Source organism: Poecilia mexicana, unplaced genomic scaffold (genome assembly GCF_051168715.1).
Source record: "Poecilia mexicana isolate PSO_F unplaced genomic scaffold, ASM5116871v1 scaffold_13, whole genome shotgun sequence".
Lineage (NCBI taxonomy): Eukaryota > Metazoa > Chordata > Actinopteri > Cyprinodontiformes > Poeciliidae > Poecilia > Poecilia mexicana.
Window position 1 is genome coordinate 23,741,952 of NW_028263382.1, and position 11,156 is coordinate 23,753,107.

Here is an 11,156-nt window from a genome sequence, read left to right on the forward strand (position 1 = left end):
TGCTTGTGTCAGCAAAAATGTTTAGATACATCACTTCTGCGTGAACCTTCAAACGACCAGTCCAGCCGATGTGGTTCCAGGAGCCATATCCACTGCAGCTCTGGCTGCATGTAAGCATTGTCCTGCTGAAACATGAGCCTCCACCCAAGCATCAAGACTTGTCCAACAAGTTTTCTTCCCAGATTGCCTGCTTTAACCACATTAATCTTCTTGTCACCTCTGACCTGCATCTTTGTTCCATGCTGAAGAAAACCAGACAACACGGTTAGGATATTACCTAATTTTATTCTGCTCTTAGCACACCACGTCCATATGTGTGATGTGCTTTAGAAATACATTTGAAATAGGGTTTTGCGAGATTCTGGGCTTTCGCTGAAGACTGGGGTTGTGAGAAGTATGAACCGATCATTTTTGATCACTTTAAAAAGACCTGGTACTGAATGATACTTCAAACATGAGGGACAGATCTAAACTGCTTCTGCGCTCCATATCTATAACTGCTGTTTTTAGGTATGTAAATGTAGCTGGATGAAATGCAAATTGACAAGGGGGTTACGTCAGCATCACTATCAAGAAGTACCTCATATCCAAATCGGAGATATAAAACTGCATTTTGCATCCAATTATGCATGTATGGCTTATATACTTTGTCCTTTTCCACACGCATCTCATTCAGAAAACAGAAACTGTTCACAGGCACCAATACTTGCTCAACAGGTCACTTTGCACAGTTCGCATGAAAAGGAGTGACCACAGCCTACGGCTCTGATTATGGTTGTACCTTGGTGGCTTAAATGCACAAGGTCGCAAGTTCCCAAATTAATTTAACAGGAATTTCTATCTCACTGATACAGATCAGAAACTGGCTTTTTTTTTCTTTTCTTTTTTTTTTTTTCTTAGAAATGTTGAAAGGTTAATAGAACTCCTGATTCCTGGAAGTTGCCTGTTTTAATGAGAAAGCTTTAAAACATCATCAGGCGTACCTGTTCAGTCAGAAGGAGCGGGGTGTGCGAGGTGGACGGGTGGGTGGTGGGGGCGTTTCCAACACGAGCTGGGCGCTGATCTCAGACATTAGTTGTGTTTGGGCACCACAGGTTTTAGCGTCACTCTCTTGGAGCTGCGTGCTTGAAACTGTGAGCGGATCCGCCTCGTTGATCCCAAGCAGCGTCCGGAGAGGAAAACGTGCTGGAATTAGATCAGAACCCGCCACGCAAAGACCGCCGCGTGTTTCCGATGGACCGGTCAGTGCGCGCTGGCACAGGAGGGAAGTAAACACCTAGGGCTGAGCAGTTTTGAAACATTTTTTTTTTTTTTTTGTGGGAGGGATGGAAAGTGTAAGAATGACAGCTGCCTTGGATATTAGTCGTGAATGTAAACTTCAGTTTCAGATACAGCTGTGAAAGCGATCGCGATCTCCCTGATTCCACTTTGCAGACCGCCCCAATGCTGGAATGGCTTGTGGCTGTCTGTGTTGTGATCCTGGCGCTTTTCATATGGCCAGGCACCAAATATCTGCTTGGTCCCATCGCCTTCCCTCAGAGGCCGGGCGTTTCGCAGCTGGCAGCCGGCAGCGACGGTGCCCGCTCGGCGTGCGCGGAGGGAGCTGACGGCACCGGGAAGAAAACACGCACCGTGTCGCTCATATGCAACCCCTCCGCGCTGGCCAAGTACCTCCAGAAGCACTGCAGGACTTTCGGCTGCTACTCTCCGTGCGGCGGATGGACGTGGAGAGCCAGCGCCTTTTTGCAGAGCGCGTACGAGGCGTGCTGGCCGTGCGACAGCTCGGTTCAGTTCGTGCGGGACAACCTGCAGCTCAGCGACGACGGGCTGGTGTCGCTGGACTGGGCTGTGCCGTCCTACCACAGGAGACGCAGGACTTCCAGTCACTCCACCAGCCCGGTTTTGCTCATCATCCCCAACTCCTTCGGAAAGATCACAAGGAATGTGGTGAAGGTAATTAATTAAGGTCTGAGTTCTGTTGCACAATTGCCTGTAGAATATAGCCATAAAATACCAATTAGCAACAAAATGTAAGCAGGAACAGATTTTTCCACCAGAGCTGTGGATGGGCAGCTCCTCCAAAAGTTTCCATGGACCTCTTGGCTATACTTTAATGATCAATGCTCTAATGTTTTAGTGATGCAGCAGTTGATCAGAGGTCTGTCAGCTATTGGGATATTATTTTATGACATAAGCCTGTTTTACACTTCTCCACATGTTTCTCCCTAACCGGTCTGCTGTGCACCTTGACCTTCATGATGCTGTTTGTTCACTAATGTTCTCTAACAAACCCCTGAAGGCTTCACAGTTATAACAGCTGGATTTATACTGAGATCCAATCACATGACTAGTCTATTTTCCGATTAGGCGACTGCTGAATACTTGGTTCCTCTCAGTGTTATTTAGAGCTATTAAAGAGAGATAAAGGTGAATGAGCACCACACACTTCTGATTTTGTGTTATCTTTTGCAAGGCCCTGAAAATGACAAGCCAATATAATTGGCTGCATTTGATTTTAGTGTCGTTTTTGTTTGTCTTTTCCATCAAGAACATTCTTATATAGTTATGCATTGCTGTTGAAATACATCTAACTATAAATTTGAACATGAACATGAGGGATTTTTTTTTATTACTTGAAAGATGGAAAAAATAAACTGAATACAGGCTCATGCCTTTTGTAAAAGCAGTTCCATCTTCTCAAATCAGAAGGGCTTCAGTAAAGTGACACTGAAAGATGCAAACATCCCAATCTGCCATTAGGGGAAAACAGCAGCTTCCTGGGGCAAAAGTGGAGGAAAAGAGCAGATCGGTTAAAAAAACAGAGAGCTGATGCGCGGCAGTCTTTCAACAGTTCCTTTCAACAGACTGACGCGGGTAATTGAGTGAGGGATTACAAAGCATCACTTGACTTGTGAAGCCGGGAGCACACCGGCTGGGCTCTTTCATTGTTCAGGGCACCTGGCACCACGCTTCATTGCACGCTCTTAACCTCTGTGTGCAAATCTGTCACAGGCTCCCTGTCAGCTTTATATCATTTAAAAAATAAAAGCCAGCTCTACGAGCACGGCGTTAAAAAGTAAATATGCTCAATATCAACCTGTAAATCCAAGGAAATTTATGGGTGTGTGACGAAGCGCCTCGTTCAGACAGATGAGCTCATCTTTCTTTTTTTTCATGCTCTCTGTTGTCATCCTTTCACGTTTGAAAGAACTGTAAGCTAAAAGTAAGAATTAAGACTGCCTCCGTCACTGGTGAAATTCACTGTGCAGAAAGAGATCACGGTCTGAGTAAGTGTGAGTATGTGCGGCAAAGAGATGAAAGCCGCCGCTTGTGCCGTGTGAGCGTACACACTCTTGTCTGTGTCTGTGACACAGAGAAGAATCGGAGAGAGATATGTGGGTTATGGAGCCTGTGGTCTTCAGCTCCCTTTGATCACAGAATACACATATTTTTAAATGGATGACTTGTCTGAACTTGGAGCTAAAATTTGGGTTATGTGCTCATATTAACTTGTACAAGCCAAGTGTGTTTTCTACCTTCTTGAACTAGATAATAATAGAACCACTGCACAAGTGCATTGTGTTAATCAAGACAAGTGTTGGTAAAGGCATGACTTAGGATCTCTAAATGCTTCTGAGAAAGGCCTTGCTTTACTTTAACCGTCATTTGCCCCACAGATCGGGATGTTTGTATCGGCGGCCAAGCATCCTACATCTACGGGGACGGGTTCTTCTGTGCCAACAAACCGTGACTTCTGTTTTACTTTTATTAAATTTTAGAAAGTTGAAAGAAATCCAGGCCTTTACATCATCGAGTTACTGTGATATAGCACAGAATACAGGTTTTTTTTTGATAGTGGGACATAAATCTTAGTGTCGTTGGCATAATATTGGAGAGATATGCCACAGAGCCAAGTGGGAGTAAATAAAGAGATAAGAGCTTTGTTACTTCAGTTTGGCATAAATCATGTAGTCATAATATCCTTGATGTAGAGATCAGAGATTAGTCTGAAGCAGAATTAAAACTCAAGGAAAATACATACATTTTAGATGATATATGCATTTTACTTACCTCAATAATGCGAGTAGCCCAAGTCTGCACTAAAATACAGAGCTAGTCTTATTTGTATGTTCCCATTACCTATTAGATTTATCTAAATACAGCCTGGTATAAACCAGCCTCTTGTTCCAAGCTTTTCTTCTTATAGAGGCTCTGGATCCTCGGCTAGTGAGAAACGACTGCTTGCTGGAGGCGAAAACGTTGTTGACGTTTTGTACTTCATCTAGCGTGTGTCTTTGCAGTGTTTCCCGTAGCGACTTAGTCTTAGGGTGGGGGGCCCACCAAGTTTTACAAACGTTAACCCACTCTTGCTAACTTGCCAGCTTTTTCACGAAATTGGTATCTGCATCTTTTTAACGATTGTTCTTTAATCGGCCAAAGAACTGCGGCAGGTACTTTCTTTTAATAACAGCAATTACTCTAGAACAATCGATTGGTGTAATCAATGTAACGACGTGCTCCATTTATATATCTCTCTTCCTTTCTATATCTCTTTTTCCGTCCGTTTCATCTACAGTGTCTTTCGAAGCTAGAGAATTAGTCCAGCAGCTTTTCAAAATGTTCTGTACTTCTAAAGCAGCTTGCTTAGCAGCTTGCATCTCAAGTGAGACTAAAACTGCAGAGGTAACCCACATAACAACAAAACCACAATGCTGCTGTGTCTCTGCAGCACCATCATACCTTTCAAAGCTTATTCCAAAATAAAATGTGGTGTTCAATTTTCTCTGACAAAATCAATTACAGGAGGGCCTAGTTGCTTTGCTTTTTATATTTATTTTGAGACAACAGAATATTATTATCCTCATAACTTATGACTATAAAAAAAGACTATAAAAGAGATTCACTATAACAGTTTATAACTTTTTATCCTCATTTTGAAAGACATCACACCGAAGGAACTGCAATGTATCGAAGGTGTGGAAAGATGTGTAGGAAGAAACCCAGTTTTTATTATTAAAGAGAAGTCTTTTCAAAACCCACAAATATTTCTGCAGGCAGACATCCAGCGGTTGTACCCATCTCACCTTACAACATTAACTCCCCTGATGACAGAGCGGCTTCATCGAGCACATCATGACCTAGTAAAGGTGAATTTGATGTGCTTTACACATTGTTTGTGGAATTTATTTTTAGCTATAGCTCTTTTTGTAAAGACACAGAAAATAATAGTTGTATTATGTGGGGATTTTCTTTGCAACGTGCCCCTCGACTTTGTCCTTTTTCAGTCTGAGAGCAGAACAAGCTGCTCTGAGTGATTACATTTTTAGTGGGATGCAATTTTAACCTGGTTCCGGTGCAGGTAATGTAGGAACAATTTATTGGTAATGGTCATGACTGTATCACCTCTGGATATAACCATAGAGGGAAAAACTCAGCTTTTCTAAACCTGATTTATCATCAATAAAACAAGCTGTATGAGTCACCTGTATCATTATAGTTACCATGAATTATGTGTATCAAATACTTGCAAAAGCACAGCCATCCACCGAACATTCGAGGCACATTTTGTCACACAGCAACCAAAACCTTCGATGTGTCTTGCTGGGATTTTATGGGACAGGTCAACACAAATTAGCGCATATGTGTCAAGTGGAAGGAAATATAATAAGACATTTTGTTTCTGGCAAAACTGTCAAGTCCCTGCTGCCCATTAGGTTGTTTACAGTGCAGGCTTTTCGGTAAGCTTCATTGAGCTGCTGCATTGCATACGTCATGGGCAGACATTAGCGATTGCATGGTCACGCCTCCAGCATGGAGTCTTTTCTCAACACCCTGCACCCTGTATGGTACCTGTAGAGGTGAATCTATTTTATTGTTTTGCTATCTGATGGTTTGTTGCATTTAAAGGTTTGTTGATGGGATTTGATTTTAGTTCCAAATGTGAAATAACTTGAACTAATCGATAAGAACTGAAGGAAATATCACTCTTCAGTATAGGAACCCTCTGCTACAGTAATCCTGTAAGGTCAGAGCGGGGAGTTTTGTCCAGTGTGCAGTCTCTGCCTCAGGAATTTATCACTGAGCTGACATTTAATCAGCCCTGTTAGAAAACTGCTGAAGCAACTTGTTTGTTTTTGACTCTTTCTGCAAAGGAGCAAACATTTCTTTCAGAATCCAGTGTTATTTTCAATATTTTGTACAAAAAAAAAAAAACCTACTGTTCAAAATAAATGTATTAAATCTGTTCATTTACAATTTAAGATTCATAGAAATCACATTGTAAGTGCAATGATGCTTCATGGTCCCCGTGTCTGTGTATGCAGAACAGGAACAATTGTGCCAGGGAAATTCAGATCATGCCTTTAGGTTGTCAGTGTTGCTAAACATCTTTGGAAATTCAGGCTGAAGTGTGCAGATTCAAATTCATATGTCTTTTGCTCATGTTATCTATTTGAATAACAGTGATTCACTCTGATGGGTAAATGAGTGATGTTCTGGTCTACCAGTTTATCACTGCACTTTTCTGACTGTCTTGTGACTTTTAGAGTAAATCTTCTTATCTTGCATAATTTGTTGCTGCTGTAAATGTTAGATCCAGGAATGTTGTTACTTCTCTTTCATTCAGGTCTACTTTATGTAGGAACTGAGCAAAAGTAAAAATTTTGGCCCATAAACAAACTGCATCAAGTTTATGACAAACTTTTACTGATAAATTGTTTGCAGGTTGATCAGAATCTGACCGTGGAATTAATTAATTTAGATCTAATTAGATTTTTGACGATTGTATAAAAAAATCAACCCCTTTTTCGTGCAAAGTGGTTTGAAAATAATTTTTTTGGCATTTGCTCAGGTCAATTTAATTGATTAGTTATGTTGTGGGTTTGAATGAAACATAATCATTCGAAGGAAGAAAAACGGTTGCTTACTGTCATGCAGTATTTATTATAAAGACATGATTTTTCCTCTGTTTGATGTGAAGAAAGTCTGCAGCCTTATTCAGATTTATTGGAACATGCATTGTTTTCTGAAACTGTAAGAAAAAGTACATTTATTTTTTTCCCCAGAAGTGAGCATAAGAGAGTAAAACAATACTTTATATCAGCTAAAAGTTAATGTAATGATAAAAAAAAATGAAATCTACAAAATTATTTTAGTCAAATATATTTATAGGTATCTGTTATCTTGTTACAAAGAGCTTTCAGTGTCATGATGTCACAGCTGTGTTTCGGGTTAGTGGGCCCCAAAGGGACAGTGCCCTAAGAAGAGAGATTGCTTAATTCTCTGACATTTCAAAGAGCCTAAGTCACACTAATTCAATCATTGGCTTACTCATAAAAACAACAAAAGTCAGTTGCTTCACATCACTCCGGCCCGTAAGCGGTTCCTTATCAAAGACTCTGGCCTAACATTTTTGAGACATTGAATCATTTATTATCCTGTTTCTGCTTCGTGTCTCTCCAGCTGTGTGAATCGGCTCTGTCCCACGGCTACCTCCCTGCAGTTTTCAACCGCCGCAGCCACAACAGCACGCCACTGACCACCCTCAAACTGCAGCAGTTTGGCGACCCTTCAGACCTGCGGGAGGCCGTGCGCTACATCCGCTACCGACAGCCCGCCGGAAGGCTGTACGCAGTGAGCGAGAGCTCGGGGTCGGGCCTCCTCCTGTCCTACCTGGGGGAGTGCGGATCCTCCAGTTATGTGACGGCAGCGGTCTGCCTGTCACCGGTGTTTCGCTGCCAGAGCTGGTTTGAGAGTGGGCTATGTTGGCCCCTGCAGTGGGCGCTGGCTCTGTATCAGAAGATATGTCTCAGCAGGTAAGGAGGTGGGAGATGAGCAAGAATAAATGATAATTAGTGGTTTAATGATGCGTCAAGTTCACGACGCAAGGTGATGCGCCAAAATGAGGTTTACCAGATAAGACAAAGTTTGAGCTAAACTTGGGGAAAACGTTTAGGTTTTGAAACAAACTTTGAAATAATAAATCGCAATCTGGCTTCTAAATTTGTAAGTGTGACAAAATTTGGTGGCACAAGATCTACCAGTATTGAGAAATAATGTCTCAGTCTCAAAGTCGCAACCAGCATGTTACTGCTACTGATGGACTTGAGGCCATAAGTACAAACCAAGCATCTGTTGAAGTCTCTTGTTTGGGAGCATCTTAGGTTCAGAGTAAAATAATAAAAATGCTTCCAATCAGCAAACCATTTCATGTATTACAGTGACGAAAGTCTCCCTCATAATGTTAACATGTAAGTCAATGCATCCATGAGGACACCGGTGATAATTAAGGGGTTAAAAGAGATCTTTTAACACAGTTTAAAAATAATGAAACCTTTAACCTATTAATGAACAACAGTTTTTTAAATGCCTCTTATGGTCCCCAAACCTTCACGTGATGAGGGGTGTTGATATATTCACAAATTAAATCGCATGCTAGCAGCAAGTTAAGGTGTCATTTGACAGATTTGTCTTCATTAAGAAATATTGAGCAGTTTACTCTTAATCAAGTTCATGACGCAAGGTGTGTCTATAATCGTGGAAATAGAAACAATAAACAGTCCAAGGGAGACAAACACCTGCCCTGTTTGGTTTTTGAGCGCTCCAAAGTTGCCAGATGACGACTGGCTGAAATGACCTGCAAATAGACCAACTGTGCAAATGCGCACCTTTTAAAGATAAAGAGGAAACCGAAGCTACTTTAGGTTCGACCTTTGACACCTCTAAATATTATTGTTTCACTGGAATCTGTAATAAAATTATACTTTTAAAGGACTTTGTGTAAATTTAGTTTTAACCACCTTACTCTGCAACGAATACATTCCTTTAATAATGTTTAAAGATTATTAATACAATGTTTTCCAGGTTTGTTGGAATAAAATAAAAACAACTTTTATTTGATTTCTCTCATATCTCACCCTGAGATATTCTATGTCTTCGTAGAGATATTGATTTGGTTTTTCTTCCGATTAGCAAAAAGGAGCATTTAAAAAACAGATTGTTTAAAATGAGATGAAATAGAAATTTTAGACGGTGCATCTGCAGGTACTCAGAAACCATGGGCCATCGGAGGGCGCAATTAAGTTACCACAGCAACAGATGGCCTGCTTGATGTCAACTTAGTAATTCTGAGAGACATCGTGACCCAGGTGAAGTTCCTCAAATCAAGGCTATTAGAGAATCTGAGATCTGTGCAGCCCTTGAGCATTGATTTACTGTTTTCCACCTATTGTCTCTCTTTCCACGTCCTGCTTTGTTCATTTGCGTCTGTCCTCATATTGCAGGTACAGGACGGCGCTGGGGGACATCATGCACACGGACACTCTTTTTTCTAGCTGTTCCCTGCGTGGGGTGGAGGAAGCCCTCTTCTGTCAGTCTGGATGTGTCGGCTCCACATCTGGGACCAGCAGTGGCTGCGGCGCTTCAGGAGCCTGGGATGCTTACTGGGAACGCAACGAACCCTTAAGAGACGTGGATGAAGTGGCTATTCCTGTTCTGAGTGTGTGCGCTAAAGACGACCCTGTGCGAGGAGACGCCCAGTCCTCCCTGCCCCTGGAGCTCTTTGAGACAAACCCACACTTTTTCCTCCTTCTGACAGACCGTGGAGGTCACTGTGGCTTCTCCACCCAGTCGGATAGAAGTGCCGGTAGCGCAGCGGGCTCTGTGGTCGCAACAAGTACAGTGGACAACCGTGGCACCAACTGGAGTCACAAAGTCATGCTGGAATTCTTCCGAGCGACCACAGACTTCTTCAATGCAGAGGAGCGAGCGAAGCAGTTCGCTGCGAGGAGGAGAGGGCTGGGAGGGGCTGCAGGAGGGTGGGCCTTTCGTTACCGCAGCGGCAGTACTTGTAAACGAGTGCCAGCATGTTCCCATAATATTCATGCAATTTATAACTGGCAAAGATCATATACTCGATGAGGTAGAGGGAATTTTTTGAGTCATTCTACGTGTTTGTCCTCAGACTTGTATAAAAGTTGATGAAAGCTTCAAAATGTTTCCAAGGCTGAGTTAATTTTTTTCTCTAAGTCAGCATTTCTTTATGTTTTTTGTTAAAAATAAATAAATAAAAAAATCCTCCTATTGCTTGAGTCATCACAATGGCTTGTATATAAGTATTGCATCATAACTATTTTATAATTTTTGTGTCAGTGCATATTATACACAATATCTTAAACAATTCAGAGAGCTGTAAGTCAGAAGCTCCTCGGATTTCGGGTACATGCACTCATACCTGAACGATGCTTATCTGGGAAGGTTGGGGAAATCAGAACCAGATCAAAACAGAGTTCTCATAATTGCATGCTTTTGTCATATTCAACAGCTGAAATTCTTTAACTTTTGTGTTTTTTGTATGTATTATTAAAAAGTCCTATTTAATATCAATATTTTTCACTAAAGTGATTATTCGTATTCATACGTTCATGTGGCATGGCTTATTTTTGTCAGGTTTTCCTATTTTGTGTTGCATTTGATTTTTTTTCATGTAGAATATATTTGCTGAGTCATGCCTATGGTTAGAAAAGAAAGAAAACTAAGTAGAATTTCAAAAGAATTAACAATGACTCATATTTCTATTACTATATACATGGAAGATATATTACTTGTGTCATGTTCAGGGAAATGTCATGTCAACAGAGAAACTGTTTCTGTTTATTTCCATTCTCATCACTTAATCAGCCGTTACTCAAATTCTTCAAAGCCAACTAATATAAATATTGTGGGGGTTTTTTACCTTTAAACTTTGTGTAATTTCTTGTGGACCAACAACATGCACTCTGAAAGACAACAGATATGGTGCTGAGCAAATTTTAAAAAGTGATTAGTAGTTGTGAAGCAGTGAAAAGTCAAAGTGCATCACGGGGGATGAAATCTTGACTAAAGCTTTTACATTTCCATAATCCCTGGAGACATGATTCAGTCACACATGCAGCAAAACACAGTTTTTCAGAATCACCAAAAACAAACATTTATCTGAAACAGGTGAAACAGAACCAGCCTTAAAGAGCATCACAGTGAAGCCAAACAGTTTAGACAAAATGTTAGGAAGTAGGGTGTCCTGACGTGATTAGTTACAATTCAAATTTTTGTTGATAAAGGAGTTAATTTGGGAAGTTTGCTATAAATTAAGTCACTTTATTTTACAGATATTAGCATAA

General features: G+C 41.1%; 1 protein-coding gene across 1 annotated transcript; it reads left to right on the plus strand.

Moving 5' to 3' along the window:
• Positions 1-451: 451 nt before the first annotated feature.
• Positions 452-10,385, plus strand: abhd15a (abhydrolase domain containing 15a). Its single transcript, XM_015003612.2, has 3 exons — positions 452-1,953; positions 7,462-7,814; positions 9,282-10,385. Exons 1-3 carry the CDS (start codon positions 1,444-1,446, stop codon positions 9,916-9,918), a joined length of 1,500 nt encoding a protein of 499 aa, XP_014859098.1. The 5' UTR covers positions 452-1,443; the 3' UTR covers positions 9,919-10,385.
• Positions 10,386-11,156: the final 771 nt, after the last annotated feature.

Excerpts from the sequence above, each read along its gene's own strand:
- abhd15a (XM_015003612.2), top strand. The coding sequence starts at position 1,444 with ATGCTGGAATGGCTTGTGGCTGTCTGTGTTGTGATCCTGGCGCTTTTC. Across the intron at positions 1,954-7,461 it reads TCACAAGGAATGTGGTGAAG|CTGTGTGAATCGGCTCTGTC; the intron begins GTAATTAATTAA and ends GTGTCTCTCCAG. Across the intron at positions 7,815-9,281 it reads CAGAAGATATGTCTCAGCAG|GTACAGGACGGCGCTGGGGG; the intron begins GTAAGGAGGTGG and ends CTCATATTGCAG.